This window comes from Sinohyriopsis cumingii, unplaced genomic scaffold, assembly GCF_028554795.1.
Source record: "Sinohyriopsis cumingii isolate HCF-2022 unplaced genomic scaffold, ASM2855479v2 utg000229l, whole genome shotgun sequence".
In the NCBI taxonomy this organism is placed as follows: domain Eukaryota; kingdom Metazoa; phylum Mollusca; class Bivalvia; order Unionida; family Unionidae; genus Sinohyriopsis; species Sinohyriopsis cumingii.
The window spans coordinates 4,495,707-4,517,500 of NW_028315879.1; the positions used below are offsets into that span (position 1 = coordinate 4,495,707).

Sequence of the window (21,794 nt, forward strand, 5' to 3'; positions counted from 1 at the left end):
TTACCACGTCCACCGCGAATTTGTCCATCCTCACTATTTGCCTGTCAGCAAGTCGTATTTGGACACGGTCAACATTACTATAAAAAGAGATTTGGGACAAAATATTCCATTCACCAAAGGAAAAGTCACGGTGAAACTCCATTTTCGAAAACGGTTTTCTCACGATTCGTAAGTCATGTATCCAGTGTACCGAGGGGTTGCTCGACAGCGAGGACACGGTTTAGGAGATATGTTGCAATCGGCCTTTCGTTCGGTGGCCCCGGTGTTGAAACCGATGGTGACACGCGGATTGCACGCCTTGAAAGATGCGGCACTGACGCAAGGCAAAGAATTTCTCCAAAATGTCATCATCGACAAACAAAACCCTAAAGAAGCCTTCATGAGGGCAGGCAAAAATGTCTTGCTGCAAACGGGTAAAGACATTTTGGGTCGCCGAGAAACACCTATAAATGCCCTGCACGCTACCGAGTCAGGCATTCAGCAAGGACAAGGCAGAAAGAGACGACGCAGAAAACACCCTTTCACCAGACTTCAAGCTAGAAAGGCCAAGAAAAGAAGAACCGTTCGAGACTTAGACGTTTTCGATTATTGAGAAAGAACAAAAAAAATGATGCACCGAGAGTCTTGCGCTTGTTCCAAGTCGGAACTGGATCTGTTTGCCATGCCCCCCACCATGATGACCATGCAAGAATCCCAGTGGGTGGAATTTCACCCCGTCTCCTCTTTGACGGATTCCGCTCCCATCGAGTTTGAAATCAAAGGACAGCCCGAAGATTACATCGATCTGAATAGCAGTTACTTGTACCTGAAAGTCAAAATTCTAGATAAGACTGGAGGTGCTATAGACGATGAAGCAGAGCTCCCGTCAACAATTTCATGCATTCCTTGTTCAGTGGAGTGGACTTGTACTTGAATAACAAACTGGTCAGTAGCAGCATGGATACTTATCCTTATCGTGCCTACCTGGAAAATCTCTTGACGTACGGAATAGATGCCAAGAACACTCATCTCAATGCCTGTGTGGTATGGGAAGCTGACGAACCTACCAAGTTTGAAATATTGGAAACTGATGAAAAGAAAGACAACAATGATGGATTTGTAGAACGAAGAAAGAGAATCACGGGAGTCGACACAAGTTTAGAACTGATGGATCGTTTGCATTTGGACATGTGGTTGCAAGAAAAGTATTTGCTGAACGGGGTGGATGTCCGCCTGAGACTGAATCGTAGCAGTACCGCTTTCCATTTATTGGCTGATAGTGACGGTTACAAAACCAAAATCCAAGAAGCCAGACTCTACGTACGCCGTGTGGAAGTATTACCTAAAGTGGGAAACGACATCAGTCAGACGTTGAGCAGAACGACCACCAAGTATCCCATACGACGCGTGGAAGTGAAAACCTTCACCATTCCCAAGGGACAGCGATCCATGATCGAAGATCATCTGTTCCAAGGACAGTTACCCAAACGTTTGATCGTTGGTATCGTCGAGAATACAGCCTTCAACGGAGCTGCCGAAAAAAAATCCTTTCTACTTTCAACACGTTGGCGTGTCCAAAATCGAAGTCAGTCGCGATGGCAAAACCTTGTGTACCCGACCGTTTGAACCTGACTTTACCAAGAAGAATTACTTGAGATCGTACTTGTCCCTGTACGAAGCCACCGGACAGTTAGGAACCAATCCAAGTCACGGTATTACGTACGAGGATTATGCAGGAGGCTACGCTTTTTGGGCTTTTGATTTCACTCCAGACCAAGGCAGCGACGAGGGACATTTCCACCCTATAAAATCCGGCCAGATTCGTGTGGAAATTCAGTTTAAAGACCGAGACCCTGATGAAACGGTGAACGTCATCCTGTATGCAGAATTCGATAATACGATAGAAATCAACAGTTTGAGAGAACTCATCCTAGATTACTAGAAACCATGGAAGACTGTTGTCCCTCTTTACCTAGTGGAGAAACTTTGGACATGAAATGTGAGGAGACTGTGGAAGAAGATGTGATCATGATGAAGTCGAGATGGCCAGAACAAGAAGCCCATTTAGTCTCCTGTTTTGCCAAACACTTGGTCGAAAAAATGACGGAATTGATCAAGAAAAATTGCTATGGATGTCAAAACGATCATCCCAGTCAAATTCAACACGATAAATGCCTGATGTTGAGTCAAGAAGAAAAATTGGACGAGTATCTGGACGAAGCTTGGAGTCTCATCTCGGACAAAGACGTGTTGCACCAGTGGTATAAAGACTTGCGTGAACATTCTTGTCCACCATTAACCACTCAAGAGATCCATCGTATCGAAGCTCTCCTGAATCAGAGTGAGGAGACGAAACGAAGAAACGGTTACTTGTCAGACATTTTCAAGCAAAAAGTCAGGATCGAATTGACGACTTATTATTACCTGTGAAGAAGAAAAAAAACACACAAATGGATACCTGGGAACTTTATTACCTTTTGAACCACAGTTCGTATACGGCTTCTTGGAATCCTGTCGTCTGTGCTAAAGATGAACTCCCTCATCGCAAACCTAAAGACCATCAAGCTTACGTGATCAACACGGACGACAGTCATCTCCCAGGAACCCACTGGGTAGTCGTTTACTTTCCTCAAGAAGTATGTGTGGAATATTTCGATTCGTACGGATTGCCCCCTTTGGAAGACGATATCATCGACTTTATGAGAAGAAATGCTCAGACCACCCGATTCAATAATGTGAAATTACAAGGCACAGATTCCTTGGTGTGTGGACAATATTGTGTGTATTTTCTGCATCATCGCAGCCTGGGCTATTCCTTAGAACATTTAGTGACTCATTTTGATCCTCGTTCTTCTGCTAGAAACGATGTGAAAGTAGATCGATGGTTTTGTGACCATTATGCTTATCTTTTGTCTCAAGCTAGGAAACGTAGTGTCCATCAATGGCCTAATGATTTCCAATAGTGGAAATCACAATTTCATTCACAACGTTGTCAGCCCTGTTTAAAGTATATTGTCAATTGAGAAAAAAATGTTTGTGATTTGAAACAATTGTCTGATGTTATATTGTTGGATTATTGTTAAAAATGTTAGAGTTGTTGTTTAGTGTTAAGTGATTTTTGAATAAAAAATGTTGTGTTTTGAAAAAAATGCCTTTGTGGTTTGTTTAGCTATAAGAATGTTGGATTGATGCTCTTTCATTTGTTACTATCCCTCTCATGACACTCACTGAACGTTGCGACTCGAAAACCGTGGGGGATGTTTTCCTTCACGTCCGCGCTTTGACTTTAAGAACCGGGGTTGTTTCCAGTCTAACCATCCATTGTCGACTCATCCTCCTACGAAGATGTGCTCCAAACTAGCTAAGCTCAACGAAGCCTACGTGAATTTGCATAGGGTCAGACACAGTCTGATACCGAAGCCAGAAGAAATAGAGAATGTGAGAATGCTAAAAGTTACGGAAGACCTGATAGAAGAGCTCTTCAGAGAAGAAGTAAACAGGGAGAAAGAAGAATGGACAGAGAAGTACAGACTTCAGAGACAGCAGCAACAGCAACAGCAACAGCAGCAACAACAACAGCAGCAGCAACCTGAAGCTGACAGAGGCTTTGTCGATTGTCGTATCGACACCAAAGAGTTCTTCTTCTCTTTCCGAAGAAGCAGACCTATTGCCAGAAAGTCTATCCTCAGAGGACATCGCATTCTTAGAAACTAAAAAAGAATGCCATAGCAAACAAAAAAACAGCCCTTTTCAGGGCTACCCAATACTCTAGAAAAGAAATAACCATCAATTTGCCAATGTGTGTAGGTAGAGTAGTGTGAATATAAACACTAACTCTTTTTTCATAGTGTGAGTGAATGTGTGTTTGTGTTTGTGTTTGTAACTGCCCACGTAAGTTAGTGTGAATAGTAGATTAAAATAATGTCTTTTTTGGTGTTTGAGGTGTATATTTGGGGTTAGATTGGTTTGTTTTGCGTATGTAAATAGTCTATTGAAGTGATTTATAAAAAAATTTAAAATAGTGATGGGTAGCATAAAAAAGTGAGTGAGTGTTTCTTTTAGGTCCGTGCGTTGTTTCTTTGGTCATGATCTAGGTAAGATCAATTTTATGTTTTTAGGGGGATGTTTTCCATCACGTCCGCGCTTTCAGTATAAATTGAAACTCGCTCGGCAGTCTAGCTACCCTTGTTGATTGATCAACACCACCAGAAGAATGAACACCAGAATTGTGAAACTGTTAGAACTCCAGATGCACCTGGAATATGCCAGGCGCATACTAAATGAACTGGCCGCGGAGGCCATTGTCGAAGAAGCAAGAATGAAAGAGGAGGAGGAGGAGGAGGAAAGAAGAAAAGAAGAGGAGAGAAGAAACAAAGAAGAGGAGGAAGAAAAGGAGAGAAGAAGAAATTTCAGAATCCCAGAAACCGAAAATTGGGATTCTGAAGCCACATATCCTGCCTCTGCACTCCCAAGAAGAATGGTGAAAGGAGACTGGGGAAGAAGATGCGTGTGTGGCGCCAGGCCAGGAAGGTGCAACTATTAGATAGGTGCATCTGGAGTTAAAAAAAAAAACAACAAAAAAAACCAACAGCCCTTTTCAGGGCTACCCAATACTCTAGAAAAGAAATAACTATTAATTTGCCAATGTGTGTAGGTAGAGTAGTGTGAATATAAACACTAACTCTTTTTTCATAGTGTGAGTGAATGTGTGTTTGTGTTTGTGTTTGTAACTGCTCACGTAAGTTAGTGTGAATAGTAGATTATGGGTTTGTTTATTGTTTCTTAGCGTATGTGAAGAGTATAGTTTGGGTTTTATTATATGAAATGAGAAAGTAGGGGGATGTTTTCCTTCACGTCCGCGCGTTGTTTGGTTCTGATCTAGGTAATATCAATTTTATGTTTTAGGGGGATGTTTTCCTTCATGTACGCGCTTTTCGTATAAGAACCCACAGTATCCGTCGTTCAAACCATTCTAAGGAATAACAGATACAAGATGGAAGTGTCGGCGTTGTTTAATGACTTAAGAAATGTTTACTTTTGGATGATGGATGGAGAGTACACTATTGAAAGGATAGAAAGAGAATGGAGGTTGAGAAAAAGTCTTGACTATGTCAATGAACTACAATTAGCGAGGAAGATGATGGAGGAGATGATAGAGGAAGAAGTTAAGAGATTGAGAGGATTGATTCAACCAGAGTATGTAAGAGTGGGGACTATAAAAGAGTCTATGGACAAGGTAAAAGCAGTGAGATGCTATTTAGAAGAGCTAGAGAAATGGTCAGAGTGGAAGTTTGTGAAAAGGGGCATTGAACAACTAAAGAAAGCGGAAGAAAAGATGAAAAAGATAATAGAGGAAGAAGTGCAGAAAATTAAGGACAGGTGGGCAAAAGATAGAAAAGAACAAGAGAATAGAAAGAAAAAAGAAGAATATGAGAGACTGAACAATAACTGGATAAAAATCCAACAGAAGTTCCAAGCCATTGGTCACCCGGACTGGATACCGGACAATGAAAAGAAGAAGAAAAAAGGAATTTGGGGAAAAGTTAGAGGCTGGATGAGTAAATGGAGGAAATAGAGGAAAGCCAAAGGCTCTTTTCAGGGCCCTCATATTTCTCGAAAAGAGATAGCCTTTTCAATTGCCTACCCCTTTTTTAAATTTAAATTTAAATTTAAATTTAAAAAAATTTAAGAAAAAATAAAAAAATCCCATGTTCAATTTCCCTTGACGCTATACAGTCCCACCCTGAGGCTATATCGTCCCACTTTTCTCCATGTTAAATTCCCTTGAGGCTATATGTTCCCACGATTTTTCTCCATGTTAAATTCCCCTTGAGGCTATATGTTCCCACGATTTTTCTCCATGTTAAATTTCCCTTGAGGCTATATGTTCCTAGGGGTGTTTTTAATGCTAATTCCCATTGAGCCTATAGTATCCCACTTCACTACTGGTATGGGGTCTCAGAGATTTAATTATTATTCAATACTTCTGTACTGCACATAGGCAGGACAACAGCCGTCTTTAGTCAATAGTTTAACCTTTGCACACTACTTGTCGTAGATTGCTCGTTAGGATTGTCTTGGTTACTTTTGGCAGGAACATACGCGTACCAACCGAACATTAACATCTACTTCGTCATGGATGCAGTCCTAGCGTATGCGCATGCGCTAAAGGCAATTCATTCCGTTGAGTGTCCCGGAGACAAACGGCTATGTGATCGTATGAAGCAGAACGTTTCTCAGCCAAATTTCGGAACACGTGTTCTTAAGGAACTTGAAAAAGTGGAATTTACAAGTAAGTCCTCTAGGTGAGATTCATTATTTACATTAATAATGTAACGAATTTTATATATATATATATATATATATATATATATATATATATATATATATATATATATATATATATATATATATATATTTGGGTCCGATACTGTTATACACTGTATATATGAATCGTTGAACAATCGTCTTCTAAAGAATTTAATTAGGCTTAGATACACATGGCATGATGCCTCGCAGATATTTCAAAGCTTTTGGAATTAGTAGCTAAGGTAATTGTCTTCCAATATTTTGAAATTATATTTTCACTCTCACAAATTTTGAATCACACTTTTGCACTCTATCCACATGGTATGTAGTATACATGTTAGCAATATATCACACTTCATTTTCTGTCTCCATGGTAATATGTATGTAGGATCCATGTTACTAATACATGATAATTCACATTTTATGTAACAAGTACGATGCATGTGGTGTCTATGTTACCAATACACAATAATTTATATTTTATATACGAAGTACGATGCATCTGGTATCCGTGTTACCAATGCATTTTTCTTTTGGTATACACTTTATGTATAAAAGTACGATGCATGAGGTTTCCATGTTTCCAATACATTATAATTCACACTTTATCCACAAACTACAATGTACATGTTGTCCGTGTTATCAATACATTATATGCACAAAGTACGATGTACGTGTTGTCCGTGTTATCAATACATTATATGCACAAAGTACGATGTACGTGTTGTCCGTGTTATCAATGCATTATATGCACAAAGTACGATGTACGTGTTGTCCGTGTTATCAAATCATTATAACTTTCTAAATCATGACGTATGAAGCACCATTTTTACCAGTTCATTATAATTCACACTTATATGACTTTTATTCGCATGCCTATTTCCGACACTGAAACTGTTCGTTGTCTCAAAAATGATGAGCGGGAAAGGGATTTTTTTTTAATATTGCAAAATTGTTTCTTTGAAGTAGGATTGTTCGATAAAACGGACTCTATTTCCGACTTTAAGAGAATACAATACATGTAGCATTATTTCTTACTTTTAGTGGCATTCGTCCTTACGGCGTATTTATTAAAAGGCATGTTCTTTCTATGGGGGTTTTCTCGTAGCTGCTATTGGATACTTACTTCTATGTGTCCAAAAAAGTTTTTAAAATGAATACCAGTTTTATATGACCAAAAGAGGTTTCGAAATGAATACCAATTTTACATAAACAAAAGAAATTTCGAAATGAATATCAGTTTCACACGACCAAAAGAGGTTTTGAAATGAATAACAGTTCTACATGAACAAAAGAGGTTTCGAAATGAATAAAAGTTCTACACGATCAAAAGAGGTTTCGAAATGAATACCAGTTATATATCAGCAAAAGAGGTTTAGAAATGAAGAACAGTTATATCTGGCCAAACGAGGTTTCGAAGGAATACTAGTGATATATGACAAAAAGAGGTTTAGAAATGAATAACGGTTCTATATGACAAAATGAGGTTTCGAAATGAATACCAGTCATATATGACCAAAAGAGATTTCGAAATGAATAACAAGTCCGTATTACCAAAAGACATTTCTAAACGAATAACAGTTCTATTTGACCAAAAGACGTTTCGATATGAATAAAAGTTATGTATAATCAAAAATATGTCTCCGAAGTGAATAACAGTTATATATGACCAAAAGACGTTTAGAAATGAATAACAGTTTCTATGACCAACAGACGATTTCGTCATGAATAACAGTTTCTATGACCAACAGACGATTTCGTCATAAATAACAGTTTTACATGACCAAAAGTCGTTTTCCAAATAAATACCAATGCGATATGGCCAAAAGAATTTGTTAAATTAATAACAATAAAACCAAAAGACGTTTTCCATGTGAATGATAATCAAGTTATAAAGCCAAAAAATTTTTTCCAAACGAAAAATACTTTTATTGAACCAAAAGACGTTTTTCCAAAGAATAACAATTCTTTAAAACCATACGACGTTTTCCAAAATGAATAAATGAATAAGATTTATATATAATCAAAAGACATTTTCCAAGTCAATAACAATTATATAGACCCAAACGACGTTTTACAAATAAGTAAACGAATAACAATTATATATAACCAAACGACGCTTTTCAAACGAATAATAACTCCATCGAACCAGCCAACATATTTTAAATGAATATACATTTTTAATACCCCAGTTTTTTTCTTCTCTTAGTTAATAACAATTACGCGTGCATCTTATCCTAGTTATTTTAGATATTTCAAAAATGTATCTACGTCATAAGGAAAATTTGATTCTTTTAGTGACGGGATTATGCCGACGTACTTTCACGACATAAATAGAGCGAAAACAATAAAGCGTTTAAAGAAAATCAAGGCAAAAAACCCAAATGGCATCATATAGTTCACGCAAGCACACATACATACATACATGCATATATACATACATACATACTACATACATACATACATACATACATGTGGCCACACACACACACACACACACACACACACACACACACACACACACACACATACATACATACATACATACATAAAGGGAAATTATTTGTCAAGAGACATTAATCCTAAATTATTTATTTATTTATTTGTTTATCTATCTAGTTTTGCGTATCATTATCGTACATTGTATTTTCTACAGATTTCATTGGTTTGAAATTCAAATTTATCAACGGGTCGGAAGGTCAGCCTAGATACAGTATAATGCAATACAGTAAAATGGGAACCCCCCAATGGAAACAAATTGGAACTTTCGGTGGTAAGCCAAAGCATGTATATAAACTATTTACTATGTATATAGATCTCGTGTAGTATGAACCAAACCACAATCTTATATAAGTTTTCGTTGTATATTTTAGATGAAACGTCATCATATTTAGGGTACATACTTTTGAACTGTTTTTTTTTTTTTTAACAACAATGCTCGCAAACATAAATGACATTTCGCAGAAGATAGATATCCGAATATAGAGAATACAAACAATTATTTATCTTTAGAAGAAAAAAAAAAAAAACATAACTTCAGATTAATCATTACTGAAATCCGAAACCTGATACTACATGAAAGATTTAAGGATATTCTCGTAGGTTAGATATCCCTTAAAATATGTATACACGATCTTTTCTTACCGATCTCTCAAGGCATTCGGTATAAAACTAGTCTGGTCATTTGTCCAACAGAAGTGGTCCCAAAAGGGCCGGATTTAGGAATAATCTTGACAAGCTTCAGCTTAGGGCCTCACATTCTGAAGGGGTCTCTCAAAATTTAATAATTTTTTTAATTTGTTACAGTTTTATTATAGTAATAATTTAACCCGTGATTTGTTGCATATATGTTCACTATTATTTTTATCTATGCAATATATTTTCTATAAATAACATGATTTACATTGTAATAATTAGCAAATAATTGCCAAATTCAGTTGTGATTTAACCTTATTCTCTGTTAACAGTTACCAAATAGGGCCTCTACAGCTTTTCATAGCGTCGGGCCTCACCCTGTCAAAATCAGGCCTCGGGTCCAACAGTGGTCCTATATTGCTTATAATCACTGAGTTTGACATTAGTAGTAAGGTGGGGCACCCTAGGGACAATGGGACTTAGCATTAAAAAGACCCCTGGGCAACTCTAGGGACAATGGAAATTTAACATGGAGAAAAATCGTGGGTTACTCTAGGGACAATGGGAATTTAACATAGAGTTTGGGCTTGTCTAGGGACAAGGGAAATTAACATGAGGAATAGAGTTTGGGCTTGTCTAGGGACAAGGGGAATGGAACAGGGGACTATAGTGTGGGTCTTTCTAGGGACAATGGGAATTTAACATGGGGAATAGATCGTGGGACTGTCTAGGGACAATGGGAAATTTAACATGGGGAATAGATCGTGGGACTGTCTAGGGACAATGGGAAATTTAACATTACGGAAACCCCTGGGGGATATAGCCTCAAGGGAATTTAACATATGGAAATTGAACATGGTGGATCTGTATAGCGTCAAGGGGAATTGAACATGGTGGGACTATCTAGGGACAATGATGGTAGAGGGTCAAACACAACAGAGACAGAAACATACATACACTAGTACAAGCGTGGGATTTATATATAAAGCATTACGAAGACCTGAAATCTTGCTGGGGTGTTCAAAAATTTGCATAATTGTAATGATGCTATAAATAGCTATAATCAAGGAAATGCTCAACGACAAAATGGATGTGACTAAAAGTAACGTTAAAATGACGAAATTGTCCCAGAATTTAAAGGAAAATAAACATATCCCCGAAAATTAAGTTACAATGGTTTAGACTAAAATGGATAAAATTAGTAACTACTTACAATATCAACTTGTGTGACGATCGTGGATAAATACCTATGTATCTATAATCAGCTGAAATTCCTATGAAATCCCACTATCTATTTATAGCTCCAACTTTGGAAAATCCCACTATCTTTTTATAGCCTCAGCTTGAGTGACGTTCCTGTTTATGAATTCTAGTATATATGTATAGCTACAAAATGTGGAAATCCCCAAGTCGATATTTATAGTCTCAAAATTTCCAGCGTCAGTGACGTCACTGTACTGAACACTAGGGGATAAATGGCAACAGTGTTGCAAGTGGCTGACCTGAATACGCGCTACTGTAGGTAGGTAGGTAGAGTGTATCTGATAGGGATAAAGTGAGTTTTATAGGGACAAACAGAGACCAATACACACACACACACACACACACACACACACACAACATACGCGCGCAGACTCACACACACACACACACACACACACAGAGGGAAGAGGAAAAAACAAACCCCAAATATACTATCCACACTCGGGAGGAAGAAAAAAAAACAACCAAATATACGATCTACACAACGTACGCGAACAAACACACACACACACACACACATACACACACACACACTATAAAATGGATAAAATTAGTAACTACTTACAATATCAACTTCTGTGACGATCGTGGATAAATACCTATGTATCTATAATCAGCTGAAATTCCTATGAAATCCCACTATCTATTTATAGCTCCAACTTGTGGGTTTTTCCTTTGGAAAATCCCACTATCTTTTTATAGCCTCAGCTTGAGTGACGTTTCTGTTTATGAATTCTAGTATATATGTATAGCTACAAAATGTGGAAATCCCCAAGTCGATATTTATAGTCTCAAAATTTCCAGCGTCAGTGACGTCACTGTACTGAACACTAGGGGATAAATGGCAACAGTGTTGCAAGTGGCTGACCTGAATACGCGCTACTGTAGGTAGGTAGGTAGAGTGTATCTGATAGGGATAAAGTGAGTTTTATAGGGACAAACAGAGACCAATACACGCAACATACGCGCGCAGACACACACACACACACACACACACACACAGAGGGAAGAGGAAAAAACAAACCCCAAATATACTATCAACACAGAAGGGAGATAATACAAACCCCAAATGAACTATCCACACAAACGTACGCGAACGCATACAAACCCCAAATATACTATCCACACAAGGTCGCTAACGCATACAAACCCCAAATATACTATCCACACTCGGGAGGAAGAGAAAAAAACAACCAAATATACGATCTACACAACGTACGCTAACACACACACACACACACACACACACACACACACACACACACACGCACACCACAGAGGGAAGAAGAAAACCATTATACACTATCCACACGGAGTGAAGAAATAACCCTTTATATATATATACTATCAACAGAGAGTGAAGAAAATAACCCATTATATTCCATCAACACAGAGTGAAGAAGAAAAAGTTTTTTGAAAGCACCTAAGCCCTCACCTGCAATGACCAACTCTGCCAAACACCTACACCCCACCCCCACCCCCACTCCCAACACTACAAAACCCATTTAACCCGTTATTTTATGGCATCAGTGTGTGATTTAGGAAACATCAAGACACAAAATGATGGATGAATAGACTGACTATTGTTTACGGACTTGCATGCCTAAAGAGCGTGCGTGAAGGAAAACATCCTTCCATTTCAATTCTAACTAAAACATGATCCAGAGGGATAGAGAGAGGTGAAAGAGCACAATTTCATAAAGTGTGAGTAAAAACAAAACACGCCATCCTTATTATACAATGTCAAGACCAAGAGACACTTACGTTTTCTTTCTGGTCTATTCTCTTTTAGAAGGTAGTATGAAATTTCACATCAGGGCCAACGCATCGGCTCACATTGTCAATTTTTCCATTTCCATGTCTTTACTGGCACAAGTTCTTCATCATCTTCAATTTCTTCTTCTTCTTCTTCTGAATCCCTCTTCTCTGTTTCGTCTTGTTTCTGTTTCTTCTCTTTTCTCGTAGGGCACTCTGAATTCCAGTGTCCTTTCTCCTGACAACGATATTAGGTATCTTGACTTTTGTCTCTCTTTCTTAGACGAAGCAGGTATTTTGGAGACAAATACCCATTTACCTTTGCAGATATAGCAAACTTCATTAGCACACACTTTCGTATGACTCTCATCAAATCAACGACCAAAAGAGTAAGTTTTGTTGCCACTTTCGCCTGTGAATTATGCTTTCGTATGACTTTTAGCAAATATTTGACCAGCAGGTCGATCTCTGCTGACTCTTCCATCTTCTTGATCGTTTGAGAGTGGAATGAATACTCTGACGCTAAGACACTCTCCTTATATACAGGGACCTGCTGCGTATGAAACCTAGTCAAATCTAATTTTGCAATAAGATGAAACGATTTCATTGAGGAAGTAAAAGGCAATGATGTACCGTATCGCCTCACACAGAACCTGAAGTGTTAGCTCAGATCCGTGTCAGCGATTTCGAAGACGACATAACTGAGCTTTCATCAATGCTCTCCATTTATGCCACAAAACCACGAGTCCTGATTCACGCCAAAAGAAATTTCGTTCGGTCCATAAAAAAGAGTGTTACATCTGAGAAACGCAAAAACGAACTTCCAGGAAACTGAGAACGACGGCTTACACCTACAACGTGAAATGTATGAGTTCAAGTAGTGCGTAAAACTTAGTCAAATTAAATTTTTATAGTCAAGACGAAACGATCTCTTTTCGAAGAAGAAAGCAGACACCAAGCGACAATGGCGATCCGTGTCACACAACACTTTTCAAAATGTATATGATCAGAGGTTTGTTCTAGCGATCTGCACGGTTAAATTAAATGTTGATGTATTTTGTAATAAGACGGACACAATTTCCATGGGATCGCCCATGGAACCATTGTTCGTGCATTAGTTTAATTTTTTAAAATATTTTTTTTATATAAATGGCCTATAGGATAGACCCAGTAAAGCATGGCCATTCTCGTCACTGTGTGAGTAGCTACTCAAGTCAATTCGAAGTGAACGCGGTAAGAAAATAAGTATAGCCAATGAAATGGCTTACAACGGGTGATGCATTGTTTTGTTCTAGGACTGTGTGGCATAATAATCCCTATGTTCTTGCGTTGTTACCATTACAGTGCAGACAGACTGAAATGTGAACTTACAAGCCCTCTTTGTGTGTGTTGTACCATTTCTTCTTACCACATCAAAATACTGAGCGTCACAGTATTGGTTCGCGTTTTCAAGCTGACCATTTTTTTTATATCTCACTTAAACATTTTAACATAAACACTCACACTCACATCGGTAAAGTCAGAACAGATGTGTTACAGTATTGAGGGGCATGTTATCTTTTTTTTTCAAACTAATAAATTTGGGGTTTGTATGAAGTAAAGAACCGAAAGTACAGTGAAACTCAAGGATGATGACCCAATCTGTCTGTCTATTGATGCGTGTATTTACTTAAGAAGAAATATGACCTCTAAAACACAAAGAGATACGGCAAGCATGATTAGAATGAACATAACGATGTTTTCCTTCACGCCCGTGTAATTTAGAGCTTCAATCCTCTTTGAAGACAAACTTGGTCTCTTTTTGTAGGGCTTGAAATAATAAAAAACCTGAAAAAATCTTAAGCACTTTGCAGACTAAACAACATAAATACCGTTACAACACTAGAAAGCCTTAAATCTTCTATCAAAAAGAAATGCATAAAAAAATTAAAGATTAACGATAACTAACCAATGAAACCGAATTTAACAAAGGCAGTGACATGTGAAGAAATGGCTCTCACTTTGGAAAGGTAGGCGAACGTACTCTGTCATGCACCATCAACTTGAAAAAAAATTATAAACAGAGAGAAACCTGAATTCAAAATTCAGTTGTTTTTTTTTCTTCAAAATTGTTTCGTTTCTTTTTTCTTTTTTTTGGAACAAATCTAAGCACTAATATAGAGTGGAAAAGGGAAAATGCACATACAAGCTTTGATATTTCTGAAAAAAATGAGGGATATTCCTAACGTTCATAATCACCTATATATGCTTGGACTTGTCTGTGACTTGTCCACAAAACAAGATGTACATATTTCTGGTCAAGCTGCAAGTGTGTGCGTGTTTTTGAAAATGGTAAAAATTGGATATACAATTTTCTCGTGACACTTATAAAGTGAAGAGTCTGTGCAAGTGTCAAAAGCCAAAGTCATATAAGTTTTGTATTTTGTACGGCTTGTAAAGATTTCCACTTTAGAAAATGTGAAGTATCACAAGTTATTATCACAAACAGAAGTGGAACTAAGGGGCTTGCAAGAAAGAAAATAACCCAGACAGTTGGTGTCATCAAGAGTGCTAGAGACGGTACCCGAACTTGCTTGCTTGCTTACTTGAATTAAAGTGATTTTCGCTCTAATGGAGCATATATGACTGGTTTAATAACGCACCGCGTGATTTTTAATTACTCCTGGGGAAGGAAAGAGAGCCTCATCCCCAGGCTTTTATGTACTCACAGACTACTTTTAAATTTAGCCACTCAGGTGTAGGACTAACTAGTCCTTAACAACCTGACTGAAAGGCTTTAAACATGAGTGGGAATAGTCTCACCACACACTCATTTTTCTGTCCGAGCGTGGTAAAGGAGGAAAAAAGGTGCTCAAAAAGACAGCCATGGGTGTTAAGTACTCAACAAAACGCTAGCCCGTACTTATTTCAAATCAAATCCCGTTTTTGCTAATAGACAGTAAAAAGTACCAATAATGTGTTAACCACTTGTGCAATTAGTTCAAATCTAACGAGTCTGTTAAATTTCCTACTTCCTAACATATCTATCTAATATTAGTACTTAGTGTAGTGTACATAAAAATAGCCATACTGATCTTATTTAAATTATTATGTCTAAGAGACATATACCAGTTTGGTCACTGTTAGGTTTAAAAAGTTAAGTTTGTTGCTGTGTTCCAATGGGTCAAGTTTGTTTCGAGAATAGTTTAGTCAAGGAGGGATACCAAGCCAAATATGGTTCCCTAGTTAATAAAAAGCAATCTTTTGGAGCCCTAAAAAAGGCTGTTTTTTTCTGTTAGAAGGTAACACGTCTCTCTTTTGCTTTCACGTTCTTTCTCGCACTCCTAGTCTCATGATTCTTGATATCAGGAAATGCGTAGCCATGATGGGCGGCAATGTAAGCAGTGGCTTCTACCAGTTGACTGAGGGGGTATCCAGCGTAGGTTTGTTTGTAGAATTGGGGAAGAAATCTGACCCTAATCGCCATTGAGAAGGTCTTGGTTTAAAGGTGTCTAGAGATTTGTAGGCAACGTATTGTATGACTCTAATAAACTACCCTGCTTTGTTGACGTCATACAATGCTTGATATAGTCCCATTTCGGTGTACTTCTCAACGAGTGTCAACGTCCCCCTCCTCCTCCTCAACCGCCTCAATTTCCTCTTCTGGTTCTGATACTAATTCTTTAGTTGAGGTAGATAGTTTCAAGTCCGCTGCTATGGTGTCTGTCGCTGTTATTGTTGTTGTGGTTGTTCTTTCAGCTGAGATTGCCTGTAGTATCGGAGTGAGAAAAGAACGTTGTTGTTGTTGTAGTGTTTAACGCCATTTTTCAGCACGCGATAGGCTATACATGGCGGCCAGTATTAATGGTGGAGGAAGAACCCGGGAATTACCCGGAAAGAACCACCGACCCACGAGAAGCTACTGGCAAGCTTTCTCACATACCCACATTAGCCGAATCCGAGACTCGAACCCACGCAGACAAAGGTGAGATGACAGTGATCCGTAACGGAGAGCGCTTTAGACCACTCGGCCACTCGGGGGCCTAGAAAAGAACGTAGTGCCTCCAATAATTACATTTGAGTTTGCCATACCGTTTGTCTAACATAATTGGCCCTTTGTTTTGCCACCACTCTTTCCGGGGCAGGTTGTTTGTTAGGTATAGTCGGATGTTGACTAGATGTTATTTGTGTTCTCGAGGTGGGTGGAGTGCTAACTGGCTAGGTCTGCATTTCTTGCTCCCGCTACTGTTGCCTATATTTCTTCCCTCCACACCGCGTTCTGGGCCTAATTCTTTTAATTTCGTTGTACCCGAACTTACATTATCCATATTATCACCAACAAAAAAAAAACCGCACAAACCTAAAAGAAACACTCACTCACTTTTTTACAGAACATTACTATTTTTTAAAATTTTGATAAGCGACGGAAACGAAGGACTTAGAGTCGCACTTTCTAACCAAGATAAAGAAATCATCTGCTGATAGACTCACTTCTGTATTTTTTCTTCTAACTGACTAACATATCATAGGCAATGGAATGTTATTTCTTTTCGAGAGCATGGGGTAGCCCTGAATTTTTTTTTTTTGAACTTGAAGCAATGGCGGTCGCTTAGGTTATAAGATGGCGACCTCCTCTGACGACAGGCTTTCTCACAGGATAAGGTCTGCTTCTTCGGAAAAGAGAAGAAGAACTCTTTGGTGTCGATACAACTGTTGACAAAGCCTCTGTCAGGTTCATGCTGCTGCTGTTGCTGGTCTCTCTGCTGTTTATGAAGTCTGTACTTCTCCATCCATTCTTCTTTCTCCTTCTTGAATTCCTCCTTGAAGAGCTCTTCCTTCAGGTCTTCAGTGACTTTTAGCATTCTCACATTTTCTATCTCTTCTGGCTTCGGTATCAGACTGTGTCTGACCCTATGCAAATTCACGTAGGCTTCGTTTAGCTTAGCTAGTTTGGAGCACATCTTCGTAGGAGGATGAGTTAACAATGGATGGGCAGACTGGAAACTTCCCCGGTTCTTAAAGTCAAAGCGCGGACGTGAAGGAAAACATTACTACACGGTTTTCTAGCTGGAACGTTCAAATAGTGTTATGGGAGGGATAGAGAGAAGTCAAAGAGCATGAATCAACATTCCTATAGCCAAACAAACCACAAAGGCATTTTTTTCTTCAAAACACAACATTTTTTTATTCATACTAACAAACAACTCTAACATTTTTTTAAACAATAATCCAACACTATAACATCAAACATTTTTTTCAAATACCAAACATTTTTTTCAATTTACAGTCTACTTTAAACAGGGCTGCCAACGTTGTGAATGAAATTGTGATTTCCACTGTTGGAAGTCATTAGGCCATTGATGGACACTACGTTTCCTAGTTAGAGACAAAAGATAAGCATACTGGTCACAAAACCATCGATGTACTTTCACATCGTTTCTAGAAGAATGACGAGGATCAAAATGAGTCACTAAATGTTCTAAAGAATAGCCCAGGCTGCAATGATGCAGAAAATACACACAGTACTGTCCACACACCAAGGAATATGTGCCTTGTTATTTTACATTATTGAATCGTGTGGTCTGAGCATTTCTTCTCATAAAATCAATGATATCGTCTTCCAAAGGGGGCAGTCCATAGGAATCGAAATATTCCACACATCCTTCTTGAGGAAAGTAGACGGCTACCCAGTGGGTTCCTGGGAGATGACTGTCGTCCGTGTTGATGACATAAGCTTGATGGTCTTGAGGTTTGCGATGAGGGAGTTCATCTTTAGCACAGACGACAGGATTCCAAGAAGCCGTATACGAACTGTGGTTCAAAAGGTAATAAAGTTCCCAGGTATCCATTTTTTGTTTTTTTTCTTCTTCACAGGTAATGATAAGTGATCAATTCGATCCTGACTTTTTGCTTGAAAATGTCTGACAAGTAACCGTTTCTTCGCCTTGTCTCCCAACTCTGATCCAACAGAGCTTCGATGCGATGGATCTCTTGAGTTGTTAATGGAGGACAATAACGTTCACGCAAGCCTTTATACCACTATTGTAACACGTCTTCTTCTGAGATGAGACTCCAAGCTTCGTCCAGATATTCGTCCAATTTTTCTTCTTGACTCAGCATCAGGTATTTTTCGTGTTGAATTTCACTGGGATGATCGTTATGACATCCATAGCAATCTTTCTTGATCAATTCCTTAATTTTTTTCTGTCAAGACTATAGCATAACAGGAAACTAAATGTGATTCTTGTTCTGGCCATCTAGACTTCATCATGATGACTTCTTCGTCTTTGTCTTGGGGTTCTCCTTCCTCAGGATCTTCACATTCCATGTCCAAAGAATTCCTACTATACAAACATTGATAAAAGTCTTCCATGACTTCTAATAGTCTAGAATGACTTCTCTCAAACTGTTGGTTTATATCGTATTGTCCAATTCAGCATACAGGATGACGTTCACCGTATTATCTGCGCGTAGATTTTCTGCAAACTGAAATTCCACACGCATCTGGCCGGATTTTATAGGGTGAAAATGTCCCTCCTCGCTGTCTTGACTTACAATTCGTTAGAGAACCGTTTTCGAAAATGGAGTTTCACTGTAACTTTCCCTTTGGAGAATGGAATATTTTGTCCCAGATCTCCTTTTATAGCAATGTTGACAGTGTCTAAATACGACTTACTGACGGGCAAATAGTGAGGATGTACAAATTCACGGTGTACGTGATAGGTGTTTGCACCTTCCTGGTCATTGTTTGTGGTACTATCCACTTTGAAAGGAATGACACGCAGTAACGGAACAGAGGTGTGTCCCACCACGTTGTACTCCACCACATCGGAATACACAAAGATCAAATTAAGTCCTTGGTTCAGTTCTACCGGGTTTCCAAAAGCTCTGTAAAAATCTATATTACTTTTGATCTTGGGGCTCATATTGTTTGCGACCATTTCTGCATGTCCACCCAAAATTTCAAACAAACTACCATTGAACCTGAGGGACAATGTGTCCGTATCTTGAAATTTGATCACGAGACGATGAGCCACTTTATGGTACTCAATCTTCACACTTTTTTTGGCTCTGTTCAGTGCTTTGCCAAAGGCTAAGTTGAACCTGTCCGCAATAGTGTCCACCAAATGTTCACCACTAAAATAATAACCTGAAGGAATTTTCAAGGTGTAGATAATGAAGGCTGGATTGCTGGCTGGTCTTGTGTCCCCTAAAAACCCGATTTTGTTGATTTCTTCCTCCAATTGGGCATTCAGGATTTCCACCTCGAAAGTGTTTTGCTTTTCGGTGGTGTTTTTGATTTGTGTTGGGTGAATGATTTCCACTAAAGCCACTTCCCAATGGGCTTCGTGATCTAACTGGATGGTCTGAGGTAATTTGACCGTGTAACAGCACAACGTGTTCTTGGGAAACACCTCCATGGAACTGTCACTGGGTAAGGTTAAGTAAAATTGGTTGTTATTGCTCATAATTCCAGAGTTTTGTGGCTCTCCGAGGCGATACTGGAAGTTAGAGGAGTGTCTCCGCCCAAAATGGGGTTGTTGTTGTTGTTGTTGTGCTTGTTGTTGTTCGACTGGTGACTGGCACTGGCACTGGACACTAGGTTCCCGTGGTTCCCGTTCGAGGAGAATTTCAGGGAGGGATTAGGAAGCAGGTAACCGATGTAACTGCTCAATACAATGGTCCACAAGTGTTTGTCTCCTTGTTGCAAACCCAAATTGGCAATGGATGCACCGATGACACAATACACCACGAAGGTTTGGCAGAAAAAGACGATTTGCGTTTTAGGCACACGTTTTCCATACGATACCCACAAGGGTTGTGTTTGTAAATCTTGCAGAGAAGAATTGGGTGAAGGAGTGATCGCAGTAGCTGAATCTGTGTGAAAGGGCATGATGGTCACTTCTTTTTATAGTGCGAAGCGTCGATGCAAGAATCAAAACTGGGTGGATATCCTTTCCAACGTAATTTGACTTCTTTGACACGTCGTTTGCCCACTTTACGGTTTCTGCGTTTGACAATGCCTTTGATGTCGTACACGTCGTCTTTTTTGGTGACACGACTTGATTTGAAATAAGTACGGGCTAGGGTTTTGTTGAGTACTTAACACCCATGGCTGTCTTTTTGAGCACCTTTTTGAGCACCTTTTTTCCTCCTTTACCACGCTCGGACAGAAAATGAGTGTGTGGTGAGACTATTCCCACTCATGTTTAAAGCCTTTCAGTCAGGTTGTTAAGGACTAGTTAGTCCTACACCTGAGTGGCTAAATTTAAAAGTAGTCTGTGAGTACATAAAAGCCTGGGGATGAGGCTCTCTTTCCTTCCCCAGGAGTAATTAAAAATCACGCGGTGCGTTATTAAACCAGTGATATATGCTCCATTAGAGCAAAAATCACTTTAATTCAAGTAAGCAAGCAAGCAAGTTCGGGTACCGTCTCTAGCACTCTTGATGACACCAACTGTCTGGGTTATTTTCTTTCTTGCAAGCCCCTTAGTTCCACTTCTGTTTGTGATAATAACTTGCGATACTTCACATTTTCTAAAGTGGAAATCTTTACAAGCCGTACAAAATACAAAACTTATATGACTTTGGCTTTTGACACTAGCACAGACTCTTCACTTTATAAGTGTCACGAGAAAATTGTATATCCAATTTTTACCATTTTCAAAAACACGCACACACTTGCAGCTTGACCAGAAATATGTACATCTTGTTTTGTGGATAAGTCACAGACAAGTCCAAGCATATATAGGTGATTATGAACGTTAGGAATATCCCTCATTTTTTTCAGAAATATCAAAGCTTGTATGTGCATTTTCCCTTTTCCACTCTATATTAGTGCTTAGATTTGTTCCAAAAAAAAGAAAAAAGAAACGAAACAATTTTGAAGAAAAAAAAACAACTGAATTTTGAATTCAGGTTTCTCTCTGTTTATAATTTTTTTTCAAGTTGATGGTGCATGACAGAGTACGTTCGCCTACCTTTCCAAAGTGAGAGCCATTTCTTCACATGTCACTGCCTTTGTTAAATTCGGTTTCATTGGTTAGTTATCGTTAATCTTTAATTTTTTTATGCATTTCTTTTTGATAGAAGATTTAAGGCTTTCTAGTGTTGTAACGGTATTTATGTTGTTTAGTCTGTTGATGAAATTATCTATAGCAAAGTGCTTAAGATTTTTTCAGGTTTTTTATTATTTCAAGCCCTACAAAAGGAGACCAAGTTTGTCTTCAAAGAGGATTGAAGCTCTAAATTACACGGGCGTGAAGGAAAACATCGTTATGTTCATTCTAATCATGCTTGCCGTATCTCTTTGTGTTTTAGAGGTCATATTTCTTCTTAAGTAAATACACGCATCAATAGACAGACAGATTGGG

At 38.6% G+C, this 21,794-nt stretch overlaps 1 protein-coding gene across 2 annotated transcripts in view; it reads left to right on the forward strand.

Moving 5' to 3' along the window:
• Window positions 1–21,794, forward strand: part of LOC149774467 (metabotropic glutamate receptor 4-like) — a 69,764-nt gene that overhangs the window by 36,544 nt on the left and 11,426 nt on the right. For both annotated transcript variants that reach the window (XM_089945252.1, XM_089945253.1), the window contains 2 exons: window positions 6,074–6,271; window positions 8,945–9,061. In XM_089945252.1, coding sequence (XP_089801378.1) covers window positions 6,074–6,271; window positions 8,945–9,061 — 315 coding nt within the window. The remainder of the gene's footprint in view (window positions 1–6,073; window positions 6,272–8,944; window positions 9,062–21,794) is intronic.